The 18,899-nt window shown below is 35.2% G+C and overlaps 1 protein-coding gene across 4 annotated transcripts in view; it reads left to right on the top strand.

The window, feature by feature from the left end:
- Positions 1–18,899, top strand: part of ZCCHC7 (zinc finger CCHC-type containing 7) — a 239,448-nt gene that overhangs the window by 182,766 nt on the left and 37,783 nt on the right. For all 4 annotated transcript variants that reach the window (XM_060014508.1, XM_060014509.1, XM_060014507.1 and 1 more), the window contains exons 3-5: positions 53–96; positions 1,320–1,445; positions 2,602–2,772. In XM_060014508.1, the coding sequence (XP_059870491.1) occupies positions 53–96; positions 1,320–1,445; positions 2,602–2,772 (341 nt within the window). The remainder of the gene's footprint in view (positions 1–52; positions 97–1,319; positions 1,446–2,601; positions 2,773–18,899) is intronic.

Below are 18,899 nucleotides of genomic sequence, written 5' to 3'. Positions count from 1 at the left end.
ATCAAGTGCTTTAAAGGTGTCAAGATCTAGTAACATTTTATTTGTTTTGTAGGAGAAGATGGTGTAAACTGGTTCATCAGTGACAAAGACATTGAGGTAAAATCAAAACAGTTTTGAAGTTATGAATAATAGAATAATAATTTTCTTTGAGGTGTAGTTTCACTTCATTATGATGACTTAATAAGCTTTTTAAAAGTAGCAGCAGTCCAAGTATCTTGTAAGAAAAAGTTTAATTTTAGTCTATGGGTGATTGAATTTTTCAGAAGCCTATTTCAGCCTTGATTTTTGTCAGTCAGTTAATTGCCATAATGATCTAGTCCCCTTTCCCTTTTGTTTCTTCTCTGCTATGGTAAGTCCTCTCAGCCCATTTTGCCTGATACCACTAAAGATCAACACCGGAAATAACTGCTTCTTCAGTGTAAGGAAATGGTTAGTCTATATTTAGGATGTGGCAGGTGTTTGTCTTTGTCAATTATTAGCCTTAATTATGACAGATGGCTAGAAAAGAGAGTAATTTTACAACTTGGTGTAAGGAAAATGTTAAGAGATAATTAGATTGTGTCTCCTTTTGAGGCCTACTTGGCCAGTTCAGCAGAATAACAAGTAAAAGATGAAAGTTTTTTTCAAAGATGGAATTGTACCAAACAAGATAAAAGCATGGTTGGCATTTAGGTATTCCTCTTTAAATAGTCCATATGATATGCTTTGCTAATGTTCTCTTGCAAGATACTGGATTTTGGCTAGAATATGGGACAGCTAGAATTGGATCAGTGTAGGCAGAATGGATCTTAAAAGGACTCTAGGGGAAGGAAATTATCTCATTCTCTCTTAGAAATTAAAATCCAGTTTGTAGGCAGTAACCCTGGGCTGTTCAAAAGAAGGAATGTATTTGGTCACTATGTGGTTTTATAACTTTATAAAGGACAAAATCATAAAAAACACCAACCCCTAACTAAAAATTTAAGCAAGTTTCTCATTCAGAAAAATATGGTATATATCCAGATATATGTCAGCAATATCTTTGACTCTGAATGCCACTGGAATGTCTAAATGATGCATTTCAGTGCCCCTACTAGACCTGAACCGTAAGTAGAGAAAGATAAAAAAGAAATGGAACCATATGGAGAAGTGTAAAAGAATAGGGGAGATGGGCAGACAAAAAGTAGAGCTGTTTTCATGGCACCCCTTTTAAGTTTTTCTAACTCCTTTTAAGAATACAAAGTTCCCTGTTTCTAAGTTCTAAATTGAACAGATTTTGACTGTTAATTCTCTTGAACAGAGTGAAATAATTTTAATTCTTGATCTTTTTTTTCCCTTAGGCACAGATAGGTAAAAAAAGGACATCTGGAAGATGGACCCACCGATACTATTCAGTCAACAAAAACGTTACCTGTAGAAATTGTGACAAATGTGGCCATTTGTCAAAAAACTGCCCCTTTCCACAAGTATGTGAAATATGTAATGTGTCTTTCCACATTGTTAAAATCAAAATCATAGGGTTGGAACCCTTATAACCTTACAATTCAAATGTTATATAATATATGTGTTAAATTTCATATTACATGTTTATGTAGGTCGCAGCCTAGAGTAATAGTAAAGAACAATAAATCTACAGCCAGAATCAATTTCAGCATCCCATTAGTAGTTGTACAACCTTAGGCAAATCATTTCACCTTTTGTGCTTCTCTTTTCTTTTCTATAAAATGAGAAGATTGAATCAGATTGATTCCTGAGACTCATTTCACTTCTAACCGTTCTACTTTATGACACGGCTTGTTTCATTGTGGGATAATTTTCATTGTTAGAAAATTATAATTTTAGGCATTTATAAATGTTTATTGATGTAAATTATGTTAAACAGATACATCAATCTTTGAAATAACACAGAACTCTTGGACATTTCTTTTTCTTTTTTTTTTTTTTGCGGTACGCGGGCCTCTCACTGCTGCGGCCTCTCCCGCTGCGGAGCACGGGCTCCGGACGCGCAGGCTCAGCGGCCATGGCTCACGGGCCCAGCCGCTCCGCGGCATGTGGGATCTTCCCGGACCCGGGCACGAACCCGTGTCCCTTGCATCGGCAGGCGGACTCTCAACCACTGCGCCACCAGGGGAGCCCCTTAGACATTTCTTGACACTAGTAAGCCCTTAACAAATATTCCTTCCCTTACCAACTTCCTCTCCCAAATGATTACCTTTCAAATATTTGAGATGGCTCTCTTGTTTCCTCTTTGTCTTTGCCTGGCAAAGCAGCCTCTTTCTGTATCTGTTGCTCCTATGACCTAGCTTCCAGATCCTCATCATCCTACTTTCCCTCTCAGACACATTCCACTTTGTCAGTGTTCTACAAGACGAGGCATAAGAAATAGATGCCAGATGATAGTACATGCAGACTAAGCCTTTTTGGCAACCAACAGGATACAGATGGTTTTGTTAAAGCTCTGATTTCAGACATTTTGTTTGATTTTATAATTATGCTCAAGACCTTCATTGTGTTCCCAAATTGGAAATAACTTTTTGGAATTATACTGAAAAAGAAACAGTAGCATTCTATTTGAGACTGAAGTATTTTGCTAAAGAGATTTTCTGTTTGTCTGCCACATAGAAAGTCCGCTCCTGTTGCCTCTGCTCCGAGAGAGGACACCTCCAGTATGCCTGTCCGGCCCGCTTTTGCTTAGACTGTTCTTTGCCTATGTCTTCTACTCACAGATGTCTTGAAAGACCTTCCTGGAGAAAACGGTGTGACAGATGTGATATGATAGGCCACTATGCTGATGTGAGTATCCTGCATGTAACTAATTTGTCGGACTTTGGGGGCATTGTGCCAATCTGTAACCATCTGCCAGCCTACTTAAAAGCACGTTTACTATGCACTGTGTATAATGATAGTCATGTCCCTTTGGCCACTGATCATGTAAATCAGTGCTCTAATATCTCAGGATAGGGATCCTACTGAATGGGTTCATCAGGAGGCAGCATCAATAAATCTTGTAAACCTGTGCTGGCTTCTTTGGCTTAATGTGCTTGCCAAAGTACGGGTTGTAATTAAAGAGGTATGTAATAAATAACATGTAAAATTTGTGTACCTATTCATTCATAGTTAGATGAAAATATATATATAAACACGTAACAGTTGTATACAAAGGTCTATATGAAGCCTGCCTTGATGCTGCTTATTGGTGGCTCTTGGTGGTATAATATTCTCATGCAAGAAGGACAAGCCACCAATACTTTAAATGTGCTTATCTTAGATCTTTCTTTAGATTTAAGAAGACAAAAGTAACTTAGAAGACATTTCAGTTACTTGTAGCATGTTAAATTTTAGCACATTGTTATTTTAGACGTCATTTTGCATCATATTATAAATGTCTGTGGGATTTTAGTCACAATTTCAACCAGAAGGGCTTATAGAAGTCAGTATCTAAAAAAAAAAGTAAGAATTTTTTCCCTTTAATTTGTGCTTCCCAAAGACATGATACAAAGCACAAATATTTTTAAAATTTTCCTTATATTGAATTGTACCTAGAGCCTTTTGCTTAAAAAATTAATACGACTTTCTGTTGGGATGAATTTCAGATTAAGACAAACTAGAATATGAATATTTGGTATATGTGTTTCTTGTGTAAATAATAAAAGAATTATTGATTGTAGTTTTTAAAGGATCTTTATAAACAAATCAAAATAGGATCACTGTCCTATAAGTTAATTTTTTTTCCACTTAATTCTTTATGAATGTGTCTCTGTCAGCTCATAAAGACTACCTTTCTCATGGCTAACTTTTATTCCATTTTTACCAATTTACCCAGCCATTTCTCTACCAATACATTTAGATTTATACTGTTACTCATTTTTTTTTTAAGCAAACATTGCTGCTGTAAACACCTTTTTATATATCTGCATACATGTAAGAGTATTTTGGTAAGTCATATTCTAAATGGAATTGTGTAATTAAAGTATATGTACATTTATCTCTGGATAAATATTGTCAGATTGTTCTAAAAGATTGTACCAGTGTATCCACTTGCTAGCAGTGTTTAAGAGTACTCTGAACCCTAGCTGTAATCAGTCTTTAAAATTTTTGTCCCATCAGATAAGGAGAAAATGATATCTTACTGTTTTAATTTATATTTCTTAGGCCCCTAGTGAGGTTGAATATGAGTCTTAAGACAAGTTATAGAGATAGAAGTTGTCATTTCATTCCAAAGTAGTTTAAACTTATATTTCAATATTTACTAAGTTTTAAAAATAGTAAATTCTAAGTTGTCTCAGTTTTATTCTGTTGTTCTCTGCATTGAGTTGTCAATTATAATTTCTTAGAAAGATTTTCTAGTTTGGACGTTAGGTTTAAAAGCATATTTTTTAACTTCTTTCTTCCAAAGGACTCTTATAGGTATGGTCTAATTTGCGTGTGATAACAGAAGAGGCTCAGACATTGTCATGAGCAGTTTTTTTGAAATAAGAAACTATAGTACAGAACAGTTAAGAATGGTTTGTAAAAGGTTATATAATTAACTGTGAATTAAATCTATAGCTCATTCTGCTTAACTTCTTAATTTTGGCCTCTAATGTATGTTAAACTCTTTATTTAAAATGGCCTTGAGGATTAATAACCCCAGTGAATATAAGTTTTTAAGATAGGGTTAGACTGTGGCTGACTTCAGAGAAGGCATCACCCTTTCTCCTAAATCTACCAAGACCTAGCATTGGGTTTTTTTTGTTTTTTTTTTTAATTACATGATGAAAGTTCTGGACATGAATTGATCTTTTCTCAGCCTGCCCACCTGGTATAGAATTCCCTTGGAGCCCAATCCAACCTGGGCTCCACTGACTCCTTCTGAAGAAACTTGAAGTCCTTCCACCATCCCAGAAGGTCTTCATGAGGATTCACTTGGGAGCAGTTTCATTCTGGCCCCTGGTTGCTGGGACTATTCAGCTATTCCCACACATGCTTTAAATCTGTCTTGAAACCTGGTCCTCCACAGAAAATATTGTTTCCCTTGCAACCTTCTCAAATGCTTGCTGCTCATTCTCTCTTGACCCACATACCTCTGAATTAGGTTGATTAGGATCAGCCTCTGTCTCACCTGCCATGACTGCTTCTAAATCATTTCTCCTCCCTCTTTGTGTAGGTATCCTTGACTCATTTAAAGCTAAAACCCTCTGACAATACTGTTCTCCACCCTTCTTTGTCATTTTCATCTTCTCACCTACTGGGATTTATGAAGCCCTGGGTAACTGTAGATGCCCTAACCTCTTATAAATTAAGGAGATCAAGAAACTTCCATTTTTGCTTTATACATCCCTATAGCCACACCAGAATCTCTGTAATGCCAGAGTACCAGTTAAATGTGCAAAGAGAATTAGTAATGAAAACTCATGAGTCATACTCACATTCTTGCTATAATGACTCCTGAACTCAGCTTGGAAAGCTCTTTATTTGTTAACTACTATGTAAAAGTATTTGGGTGAAATTCCAGAGTTTTGCAGTGTAAAGGATAGACAGATGACTCAAGGCCTACTAAAGTCTACCTGGATCACTGGTACCTCCCAAAGGAAGAGAATCTGAAGTATGTAAAGAATCCCAATTTTGAATCTACCACAGACTCTCTCCTCTTGCTGATAGCTTTTAAATAAACCAAGAATCTTAAACTGTCTATACACATTTATCTTGCACATACAGTCCCATTCTGTGGGCTATATCTGACATTACCAAGATAACAATAGCTATAATTAGTTGAGTATTTACAGTGTTTTAAGTACTATGCTAAGTTCATTACCTATTAAGGGGGAGTGGGAGTGCTTTGTTCACTGCTGTATCCTCAGTGCTTAGTAGGTGCTCAGTAGATTTTTGTGATTGCACCAGAGTCATTTATGTAATCCTCATTACCATCATATGAGGTAGATACTATTTATTATTACTACCATTTTACAAAAGAGAAAACCAGGACATTGTAAGCTTAGGGTTTACCCAAGGTCTCAAAGTTAAAATGATGCTGTACTTCATGAATGTACATAGAGAAAGTTCACTTACTGACAGTCTAGACATTGTCAGTTTAACTCCTTCTCAGAAGATCCTCTCAAGTTTCTGTCTTAAACCTGCAGATATTGTGGATCTAATAAACAACTTTGATAATAAACTTATGATATTTAAAATATCAATACATTATAAAATAGACGAAGAAAAATATTTTCCAAATAAAAATAAATATAATTTATTTAAAAAGTTTTCAGCTCTTCAAAGAATTTCTGAGGATCAGCAAAGCATTGTAGACTGTTAATTTTCAGCCACAGAACCAAGTCTGTGATACCATAGAACTGTGCTTCTCACAAAAGACCATCTCAGCCTTGGCAGTCTCTGTTGTTGAGATTGTCACCCTTTTACATTAAAGCATAATGAGTGAGTTAATCAGCATTAGATATAATTGCAACCTGAACGTGAATTTTCTTCCTTTCTCCAGCAGTTTTTTCTCAAATTTCCTGCTCAGTCTTCTATCCCGATTCATACTAAATAACTCCTTTAACCATCATTTATAAGAATAAAATGCCATCTATTTGTGGGGCGCTCAGCACTTGAGTCACTGCTTTAAGTCAGATTTTTAAATGTAGTGGGAGAAAATAATCCATAGGATATATTTCACTTGATTCCTTTCTTTAAATATTTGATTCCATAAAAAAGAATCTCTTAAGTATCACTGTATACTAAAATATTTTTAGCAACTCGAAAGTTTATTTTAAAAATGAGAACTCAATATAAGCTGTGTAGGCTTTCGCATAGACATTAGTGCCCAGTGACTGTCTCCTCAACAAATATATACATAAAACTGAAAACTAGTATTTTTTTAGTTTAATTTTGGTGATTTTTTTTTTAAGTTTAGTTTAATCATGGGGATTTCCAGCACGAAATGCAGAGTACCTAGTACAAGTATCACCTCTTATCCTTTTCACAGTCTTATTGAGATATTACTGGCCAGAAATAAGACTGGCTGGAACACAATTGTTGAGCTGAATAATTAAGCCAAGATTTGACTTAAAGACTTCCTTAATTCAAATATTTGGTTTTGTTTAATAATTATTAGTTCTGCCTTTGTTCAAAAACATCTCCACTGTTCCACCATCTGAATAAACTTTCTATATTTATCAAAAATTTGTTGGTTGCCTACTACATGCTAGGCAGTAATCCAAGTACTAAAGATATAAAGATGAATAAGGTACGGTCCCCGCCTTTGTGGAACTCAGAGTATAGTAAGAAAGGCAGATGTAGGGGGCTTCCCTGGTGGCACAGTGGTTGAGAGTCTGCCTGCCGATGCAGGGGACACAGGTTCGTGCCCCGGTCCGGAAGATCCCACATGCTGCGGAGTGGCTGGGCCCGTGAGCCATGGCCGCTGAGCCTGTGCTCCACAACGGGAGAGGCCACAGTAGTGAGAGGCCCGTGTACCGCAAAATAAATAAATAAATAAAAAGAAAGGCAGATGTGTAAAAGAATGTAAAAAGTGATGTGTTGGAGATGCATCAAGAATGGTGAAAATTAAATAAGAGAGTATCAGAAGACTAAGCTTTGTGACTTGCAAATAATACATACCTGGAAAGTGTAGAAAATGACCTAGACCATAGGAGGGAGCCAAGTAACTCTGCCTATAATAACATGTCACCTGTCTTTGGAAATATCAGCTGCAAAGTAATGCCATAGGAATTCTCAATCCAGGTAAGTGAGTTTTCCTGTAATCATATGGACTTGAGACATACATGAGGGTCAGTATTTTCTGAGCATTTGTTTGCTTGCCTACTTGCTCTTATGTTTGAAGACAGGACAAAATAAGGAAGAAAATCGCTAGCCATTTCTGGACTGTTTTTCCTTTCTAACTCTATATCTTTTCCTCTCATGGAAAGTCACTTTTCTTTTTTTTTTTTAATTAATGTTTATTGGAGTATAGTTGATTTACAATGTTGTGTTTCTGCTGTATAGTGAAGTGAATCAGTTATATACATATATACATATATCCACTCTTTTTTAGATTCTTTTCCCATATAGGTCATTAAAGAGTATTGAGTAGAGTTCCCTGTGCTATACAGTAGGTCCTTATTATCTATTTTATATATAGTAGTGTGTATATGTCAATCCCAATCTCCCAGTTTGTCCCCCCACCTTCCCTCTTGGTAACCGTAAGTTTGTTTTCTATATCTGTGACTCTATTTCCGTTTTGTAAATAAGTTCATTTGTACCATTTTTTAGATTCCACATAGAAGTGATATCATATGATATTTGTCTTCTCTGTCTGACTTCACTCTGTATGATAATCTCTAGGTCCATCCATGTCACTGCAAATGGCATTATTTCATTCTTTTTTATGGCTGAGTCATATTCCATTGTATATATGTACCACATCCTCTTTATCCATTCATCCGTCAATGGACATTTAGGTTGCTTCCATGTCCTGGCTATTGTAAATAGTGCTGCAGTGACTCCTTCTGAATTATGGTTTTCTCCAGATGTGTGCCCAGGAGTGGGATTGCTGGATCATACGGTAGCTCTATTATTTTTAGTTTTTTAAGGAGCCTCCATACTGTTCTCCATAGTGGCTGTACCAATTTACATTCCCACCAACAGTGTAGGAGGGTTCCCTTTTCTTCACACCCTCTCCAGCATTTATTGTTTGTAGATTTTTTGATGATGGCCATCTGACTGGTGTGAGGTGATACTTCATTGTAGTTTTGATTTGCATTTTTCTGATAATAAATGATATTGAGCATCTTTTCATGTGCCTCTTGGCCATCTCTATGTCTTCTTTGGAGAAATGTCTATTTAGCTCTTCTGCCCATTTTTTTGATTGGGTTGGGGTTTTTTTGATATTGAGCTGCATGAACTGTTTGTAAATTTTGGAGATTAATCCCTTGTCGGTCACTTCATTTGCAAATATTTTCTCCCATTCTGTAGGTTGTCTTTTCGTTTTGTTTATGGTTTCCTTTGGTGTGCAAGAGCTTTTAAGTTTAATTAGGTCCCATTTGTTTATTTTCATTACTCTAGGAGGTGGATCAAAAAAGATCTTGCTGTGATTTATGTCAGAGAGTATTCTGCCTATGTTTTCCTCTAAGAGTTTTATAGTATCTGGTCTTACATTTAGGTCTTTAATACATTTTGAGTGTATTTTTGTGTATGGTGTTAGAGAATGTTCTAATTTCATTCCTTTACATGTACCTGTCCAGTTTTCCCAGTGCCACTTATTGAAGACACTGTCTTTTCTCCATTGTATATCCTTGCCTCCTTTGTCATAGATTAGGTGCCCATAGGTGCATGGATTTATCTCTGGACTTTCTATTCTGTTCCATTGATTTATATTTCTGTTTTTGTACCAGTACCATGCCATTTTGATTACTGTAACTTTGTAGTATAGTCTGAAGTCAGGGTGCCTGATTCCGCCAGCTCCATTCTTCTTTCTTAAGATTGCTTTGGCTATTCAGGGTCTTTTGTGTTTCCATACAAATTGTAACATTTTTTGTTCTAATCCTGTGAAAAATGGTATTGGTAATTTGATAGGGATTGCACTGAATCTGTAGATTACTCTAGGTAGTATAGTCATTTTGACAATATTGATTCTTCCAATCCAAGAACATGGTATATCTCACCATCTCTTTGTGGCATCTCTTATTTCTTTCATCAGTATCTTATAGTTTTCTGAGTACCCATCTTTTGCCTCCTTAGGTAGGTTTATTCCTAGGTATTATATTCTTTTTGATGTGATAGTAAATATATCATAATTTAATACATTGTTTTAACCCTGGAAAGAATGATTCAGAGTATAATTTGTAACCTAACCACTTCTCCTCATTTCTACCACTATCACCCTGGCACAAGCTATGAGCATCTACTGCCTGGATTATTCTAATAGCTTCCTAAACCATTTCCCTGCCTCCTTGGCCCTTTATAGTCTGTTTTCAGCAGCTGACTGGGTAGTCCTTTTTAAACATAACCCAGATTACATCACTTCTCTGTCTAAAATCCTCAAATAAGACTTTGCATCTCCCTCAGAGTAAAAGCTAAAAGTCTTTACAGTCACCAACAAGGCCACATGTGGTCTGGCTTCTTGACAACATCTCCTGTATAGACATCCCTGTTGCCTACATCCCTGTTGCTTACTCCACCTGGTCTCCTTACTGCTGTTTGAAAGACCAAACATGATTTCCCTCTACCTGCTGTTCCCTCTGCTGGGAATACTCTGCCCCCAGTTATCCACAGTGACTCACTCCCTCATCTCTTTCATGTCTCTGTTCAAATGTCCCCTTCTTAGAGAGCCCTTCCCTAACCACCCTAGTTAAAACCTCCAGCATTCCTTGCCCTTCTTCCCTGCTTTTTCTCTATAACACTTATATCTTACATTCTATATATTTTTCTCTCCCCTCTAATTAGAATATAAGTTCCATGTCTGTTTTCAGACACACTCACTGCTGTATCTCCAGCTTCTAGAATAGTGCCTTACCCATGTAGGAGCTCAGTGGGCTCCTAAATATATATGTATAATGGGATTATCGAATAAGCAAATGTGAATGAATTAGAGACCATAGACTTCACTTACCTACTCATGCTCTAGTCAAATGGTTCTGAAGGTTGTCCAATCCTGCACTTAAATGTATAGGCTTGGACATTCTCAGCTTGACTCATTAAGAGGTAAACATCTATGAATAATGTTTCAAATCAAGTTTCAACAGGCTTTCTAAAAGGTATAATATCTACAATATGTGTAAAATAAAATGAAGTTTCTAAGGCAAAAGAAATCCTTTTTCTATATTTCCCTTTCACTATCTTTAGTAATCCTAGTGTTTTAAAAAACATTTGCAACAACAACAACAAAAAACATTTGCATTGCTCTCAAATGATTTTCTTCAGTGTCTCCTTTTTAAACCAATATTACAGGTATTGATGCAGTCCTGTGTTTTTGGTCTGTCAGCCCTCAGCTTTCATATGGAAAAATCTCATCTATCATTTTGTGATGGAATATACTGTATCTTCTTCATTGGCTTGAAAGGACAAATTCGAGAAAAGAAAATATAAAACTCAGATTATGATAACCTTTTATAATTCAAAGAATCATAGGCAAACATTTTCCTGCTGAACTTGATTGAAGTAAGGACAAACCACTGACTTACATTAGATCTCCTTAAGAAAATGAAAATGCCTAAATAAGAGTAGATGAGTAAAAAATAAGTGTAGTAAATGTGCCCTCTCCCCCCAAAAAAAAACTTTAAAAAGTTTTTCAAGGTACCACAAAATAATTTTGATAAAAGCACAATGCTGAAGAAGGAAGGGAATAATTTTGAAAAAAAGATTATCTCTGAAAAAACTAAAATATCAGAGGTATATCATTATAATAGATTGATATGAATACTTAGTTTAAAATGTAGTTCTGCTGACACCTGAGCATTGAACCGACTTTTGAGAATAAAGAAAATCAGGTTAGATATACTTTGTTACTCTCATTTTTCACGATATTTCATTATTTAAAACATAATGTTGAAGGAAGAGGTCATGGCTGGGATGGATTGATTTGCTTAATAGAAAAATAATTGTTGAATAGGCTTATAAGATACTTATTTACCTGGGAGACCAGAATACGCCCCCAAGGAAGTTAAGTGTAGACTTCTATGTTAGAGGTCTCATTCTCTTGATGGGTCTTTGCAGAATTCATGATGTTAGTGAAAATTCATATGTGTTCATTGTTCAGAGAGTAAATCCCAGAATTAGTCATTAATAATATATTGGAACTGTTCCCAAACTACCTAAGAAATGAATATCTGAAACTTTTCGTGGTTAAAAATATGTTTAACCTTATGGAAATAACCTTAGCAGGGAAAAAGTTCTACATTTTTAACTGACGGTATGTAATTTAGTACAAAGCGTGAAGAAGAGACCAGTCTTTACTTTGAAATTCAACTGAATGGTATCCTTTCTAGTCATCTCTGACTAACCTGATGAATTCCACCAGCCTCCCCAAGTTTCCCTATAGCACATGCCTCATGGCCTAGTATTAGTCACTTTCAGTAGAACTAGCAGATGGAGAGCAGGTTTACATTTTCTTTATAGAAGCTTTAAGAATAAGTTTGTAGAGGATAGAGATGGTTCCGTTTCTAGACCCCTAACTTACATCAAAAGAGGAGAAAGATTGTCCCTGAACAGTCTATAAAACAAGCAGCTCTAAAAATGAAAGGATAAATAAACTTTAGTATTTTATTGAGAATTTTATTTGGCTTAGGAATGAACCTAATCTTCAGTGCAGTCACATTGGGAAGACATGAGTTTTTGATAAATAGAGCAGCAGGCCACTGGGAATTTTGTTAAATTTCTGACTCATTCTATCATTATGCTCCTCACCTTGGACTTAAATTTAACTTTTAAATCCAATAATAAGGACAAATTCTGAGACATAGTTATCTAAGTTATGAATTTGGAGAGTGAAATTAAGGAAGTCAGATCCTCATTAACACCTGGAAGGCTAAAAGTTTTGTTTACTAAGCATTACAGGCTAAGGTCAACTCCCATACATAAATATAAATATATATATAATATATATATAAATAAATAAATAATATATATATTTTAAAATTCCATACAGCTTTTTGATTGGGTTCTGATCATCTCCCTCAAATAGTACATAATGAAGGAAAATACAGCAACTGGAAAAGATTTTCAACCTCTAAAAGTATTCAAAGTCTTAATTATGGACATCTATCTTTCTTAGCTTACTCATCGTTAAAAAGATAGCACTCTTTTGATCCATGAACATGGATGTCTACATTTGTTTGTGTCTTCTTATTTCTTTCAGCAAAGTCTTATCGTTTTCATTGTACAGATTTTTCACTTCCTTGGCTAAATTTATCCCTAAGTATTTTGTTGTTTTTGATGCTATTATGAATGGGATAGTTTTCTTTGTTTCTTGTTTTGATGCTTCATCATTAGTGTAAAGGAATGCTACTGTTTTATGTAAGTTGATTTTGTAACCTGCCACTTTACTGAAATCATTGATTAGTTCCAAGAGTTTTTGATTAACTGTTTGGGATTTTCTTTATATAAGATCATATTGTCAGCAAATAGTGACAGTTTTACTTCTTTCTTCCCAATTTGGATGCCTTTTATTTCTGTCTTGCCTAATTGCCCTAGGTAGGACTTCCAGTACAGTCAGCCCTCCGTATCCACGGGTTTCACATCCTTGGATACAAAGGGCCAGCTGTATGCATTGAACTATACCATTTTATACAAGGGACTTGAGCATCCAAGGATGCCAAGGATTTTAGCACCCGCAGGAGCTACTGGAACCAATCCCCCACAGATACCAAGGGGCAACTATTACAGTGAATCGGAGTGGTGAGAGTGGGCAACTTTGTCTTGTAGCTGATCTCAGAAGAAACCCTTTCAGTTTTTCTTCATTGATTATAATGTTAGCAGTGGGTTTATTGTATATAGCCTTTATTATGTTGAGGTATGTAATGAATTACACTTATTAATTTGCGTATGTTGAAACATTCTTGCGTCCACGTATAAATCACACATGGCCATGGTGTACAGTCCTTTTAATTGTTCTTTTTTAAAATTTATTTATTTATTTTGGGCTGCATTGGGTCTTTGTTTCTGCATGTGGGCTTTTCTCTAGTTGCAGTGCGCGGGCTTCTCATTGCGGTGGCTTCTTTTGTTGCAGAGCACGGGCTCTAGGCACGCGGGCTTCGGTAGTTGTGGCTTGTGGGCTCTAGAGCGCAGGCTCAGTAGTTGTGGCTCGTGGGCTCTAGAGCGCAGGCTCAGTAGTTGTGGCGCATGGGCTTAGTTGCTCTGCAGCATGTGGGATCTTCCTGGACCAGGGCTCGAACCTGTGTCCCCTGCATTGGCAGACGGATTCTTAACCACTGCGCCACCAGGGAAATCCTGGTTTGCTAATATTTTAAGATAACACCTCACAACTGTTAGACTGGCTATCAAGAAGACAAGTGCTTGTGAGGATGTGGTGAAAAGGGAACCCCTTACACACTGTTGGTGGGAATGTAAATTAGTCCAACCACTATGGAAAACAATACAGAGATTCCTCGAAAAATTCAAAATAGATCTGCCATATGATCCAGCAGTTCCCACTTCTGAGTATATACCCAAAAGAAATGAAATCAGGGTTTTGAAAAGATAGCACACCCATGTTTATTGCAGAACTATTCACAATAGCCAAGATATGGAAGCAACTCAAATGCTCATCAGTGGATGAATAGATAAAAAAGATGTAATATATATATCCAATGGGATATTATTCAGCCATGAGAAAGAAGGATATCCTGCCATTTGTGACAACGTGGATGTACCTTGAGCACATTATGCTAAGCAAGACAAGTCAGACAAAGATAAGTACTGTATGATATCACTTAAATGTGGAATCTAAAAAAAAAAAAACTTAAACCTGTAAAAAAAAAACCCAGTAAAATGGTAGTTACTACGATATTGGAGTGAGGGGATAATATTGATGGTGTTTGAGGGTACAGACTTGTAACTAGCAGTAAGTAAAGCACAATATAATGAATATAGTCTATAATACTATACTATAATGATGTAATATGATAAATATTGCTTCCTTGACAATCATATTACCGTATATAAATCTATCAAAGTAACACAGCCCAGCCATACACCTTAAATTTACAAACTGTAACATGTAAATTGCCTTACCTGGTTTAGGGATGCTTATACAGAACTCTTGGTACATTTATAAAAATCTGGGACAAAATGAATGGTCTTTTAATGGAGTAGATGATTTTCAGTGTAATAAAACATCCCTACTTTGCAGATCCCTCTATAATTATAATTCCTTCCCTGTTCCTCACAAACAAGCCAGACATCTGATCGAGAAAACTAAAACTTGATTACATCTAAACTTTTCCATGAATAAGTTGATCAGAGACCTGTGCAGTCCTTGGCAGATACCACCTCAGTTCCCAATACTGGCGACATTCACATAAGCCTCCTTTATTTCCTTTGTTTTTCATTTTCTTTTCTTCTTTTTTTTTTTTTTAATGAAGCAATAAAAAATAGTTACAGGCATATGTGAAGAAATGGTAGAGTAAAAATGGAATCAGAGATAACCCTAAATGAGATAAACTCACTACAGGAAATAGGAAACTGAGAAAATCCTAATTCATTCTTCACAGTGTGGATAGAGAAGATAGAGAAGCAATCCAAAGCAAAATGATCAAAGGAAATCCTGATCAAAAGAGCACACACTCAGTATGAGGGAGAAAAAAGGCCTACATCTAGACATATCCTAGTGAAATTTCTGGATATCAAACAAACAAAAATCATGCAAACAAAAAATCATGCAAACAAAAATATACATTACACATACACATACACACAATCAAATTTTCATCAAACTTCTCCTGTGCAATACTAAATTCCAGAAGGCAGTGGAGAAATCTCTGGAGGCTAGAGCATTCAAAGAAAAATAGATGACACAGCCAAGCTGTTGTGCATTTATAAATTTATTGGAAAAGTCAGAGAATAAAATTAGCAGCAATGAACAGTGAAATCAGGAAAGCATACAGTACATGTCTGAATACTTCCTCTTAATCTGCTTTTAAACTTAATACTAATTTTAGAAAAAAATTCTTTTAAAAATTTAAAATCTATAGTAATGTGGATCATAGATAATTCCAATAAAATAAAAGTTTGTTTCAACTAAAAAAAGAAAAAATAGGCCATGTAACTTTTAGGTTACTAATTTAAAATAAGGCAAAGGATGGGCTTCCCTGGTGGCGCAGTGGTTGAGAGTCTGCCTGCCAATGCAGGGGAAGCGGGTTCGTGCCCCGGTCCGGGAAGATCCCACATGCCGCGGAGCGGCTGGGCCCGTGAGCCATGGCCGCTGAGCCTGCGCGTCCGGAGCCTGTGCTTCGCAACGGGAGAGGCCACAACAGTGAGAGGCCCGCGTACTGCAAAAAATAAATAAATAAAATAAAATGAGGCAAAGGAAACTTAATATAGCAAACAATAGGGGAAATTGGAAACAATAAGAATATAAAAAACAAAAAGGATGAGAACAAAATTAGGACCAAATATATCAGTTATCACAATAAATAAATATTAAATGCTCCTACTAGAAAACAAAGACACCAGTATCAGAAACCATAAAAGAAATAGAGGATAGATTTAAGAGAATAGATTTAACTTTTTTAAAAAGAAGTTTATCCAAAGAGACCTTTAATGAAGTTAAATGACAAACCACAGCTTGAAAAAGATTTTTATAAAATATGTCATGGGATAATTACCTATAATATATAAAATGCTCTTACAAATTAGTAGGAAGAAAAAAATGTCTCAATAATAATGATATTCAGTGTTAGATTGTGCTGGGAAAGTACATTTGAATAACCTTTCTGGAGTTTAAGTGATAGATGTTTGCAAAGATACAGCTACAAGAATGTTCACCTCAGAGTTGTTTATAATAATGAAAATTAGAAGCAACTCAAATATTTAACTTCAGGGCCAACTTAAGTGACTTAACAGTATGTCCCATATAATGGAATAACCTTAGGCATTTAAAATATGATGTGGAAATGAATATTGAAATATAAAGAAGTTACTAGTATGTTAAATGAAATGTATAAATTTCAAAAGTTATGAAATATCCAATTTCTGTATAAATATACATATTTATATGTGTATATAGATTTGCATAGAAAAAGTTTGAAATGAAGTATTCCAAACTGCTTACTATAGTTATATCAAGAATTATAAAGGTTTTTAAAATTTCTGTTGGTCTTTATTTTCTGTTTTTGTAATGAACATATATTCATTTTATAACTTTTTACCTTGAAATTTAATGTACATTATTCTGTTGCTGCTTATAAACATTTTAGGAATAGTGTGGTATGCAATCTAAGCCTATATTCATTCTTTTTTTTTCTTTAATAATAAATTGACTCTTTTTTCTTTTGATGTTCAATTTATGAATATGTATAGATTTATGTAAACACCATCACAACCAGGATACAGAAGAGTTTTACCACCCTGAAAAACTCCCTCATGCTTTATAGTCACTCTCCCCTCATCCTTAACTTCTAGCAACCGTTAATCTGTTCTCTATTACTATAGTTTTGTCCTTTCAAGAATGCCATGTAAATGGAATCATACCGTTGTAAACTTTTGAGACCAGCTTCTTTCACGTAATATTTTGAAGACTCATATGAGTTGTTGTATGTATCAGTAGTTTGTTCCTTTGTAGTATTCCATTTTATGGATGTACTACAGTTTGTTTATCCATTGAGGCACATTTGGGTTATGTATAGCTTTTGACTATTACAAATAAAGCTGCTATGAATATTTGTATACAGTCTTTGTGTGAACATAGTTTTCATTCCTCTGGAGTAAATTTCCAGGTGGAGATTACAGATCCTATGATAACTGTATGTTTAACTTTATAAGAAACAGCCATATTGTTCTCCAGAGTATGCGTACCATTTTGCATTCCCACCAGCAAAATGAGACTCTCAGGAAGATGAGAGTTCTAACTGCTCTGTATCCTCACCAGCATTTGTTATTGTCAGCATTTTTTATTTTGCCCATTCTAATGGTTGTGTAGTACCTATCTCTTTGTGATTTTAGTTTGCATTTGCCTAATGGCTAACAATATTGAATATCCTTTTATATGTTTATTTGCCATCCTTATATCCTCTTTGGTAAATTGTCCAGATACTTCCCTAACTTTTAATTAGAGTGTCTATTTCTGATTGTTGGGTTTTGAGAGGGTTTTTTTCAATATTTAGGATATGTCTTTCATTGGATATGTGATTTCCATAAATTTTCTCCCAGTCTATTACTTGTCTTTTTATTATTCTCTTGACAGTTTGTTTTGTTTGTTTGTTTGTTTGTTTGGCAGAGCAGAAGTTTTAAAATTTGGTGAAATCCAATATATCAGTTTTTTCTTATATGGATCAGGCTTTTGGGGCCGTTTCCAAGAACTTGTTACCCAACTGCAATTAGCAAAGATTTTCTCCTGTGTATTCTTTCAACCAGTTCCATATTTTATATTCAGATCTGTGATCCATTTTGAGTTCATGTTTGCATAAAGTATGAGGTTTAGATCAAGGTTAATTTTTTTACTGTTGGGTGATCAATTGTTTGCTATTTGTTGAAAAGACTGTTCTTTCTCCATTGAATTGCTTTTGTATCTTTTTCAAAGATTGAATGACCACATTTGTGTGAATTGATTTCTGGACTCTCTGTTCTGTTGCACTGATTTAGGTACCTGTCCCATCACCAATACCATACTCTCTTGATTTCTGTAGCTTTATAGTAAGTGTTAAAATCGGGTAGTTTGATTTCTTAAACTTTGCTCATCTTTTATGAAATTACTGTAGCTATTCTTGTTCTTTTCCCTTTCCATTTAAGTTTTACAATGAGTTGTCTATACCTACAAAAAATCTTGATGGGACTTGGATTGATATTGTGTTCAGTCTGTGTAGATCACTGTGAGGAGAATTGACTCCACTATTTTGAGTCTTCCAATCCATGAACATAGTATATCTCTCCATTTATTTAGATCTGTAGTTTCTCTTGTCAGAGTTTTGTAGTTTTCAGTATATACAAATCCCCTCATATTTAGGTTTATACCTAAGTATTTCATTTTCTTGTAAATGGTATTGTTTCTTAAATTTTGGTTTCAATTTTTTATTGCTTGTATATAGAAAAAAGTTTGGAGTGAAATATTCTGAAATGTTTGCAATTATCTCAGATGGTAATTATCTCAGGTGGCTTTTGTATTTTCTATTCTTATAATGAATATGCATTACTTTAATAATATTTAATGTTATTTTATTATTTTTTAAAAAAAGCTTCTGGGGGTAAAATTAGTACAGTCTCAGCACAACTTTGGACCTAAAGGTGATTACTCA

This window comes from Delphinus delphis, chromosome 6 (genome assembly GCF_949987515.2).
Source record: "Delphinus delphis chromosome 6, mDelDel1.2, whole genome shotgun sequence".
Taxonomy (NCBI): domain Eukaryota; kingdom Metazoa; phylum Chordata; class Mammalia; order Artiodactyla; family Delphinidae; genus Delphinus; species Delphinus delphis.
The sequence above is the reverse complement of the archived record's forward strand: the minus strand, read 5'-3'. Positions and strand labels throughout refer to the sequence as shown.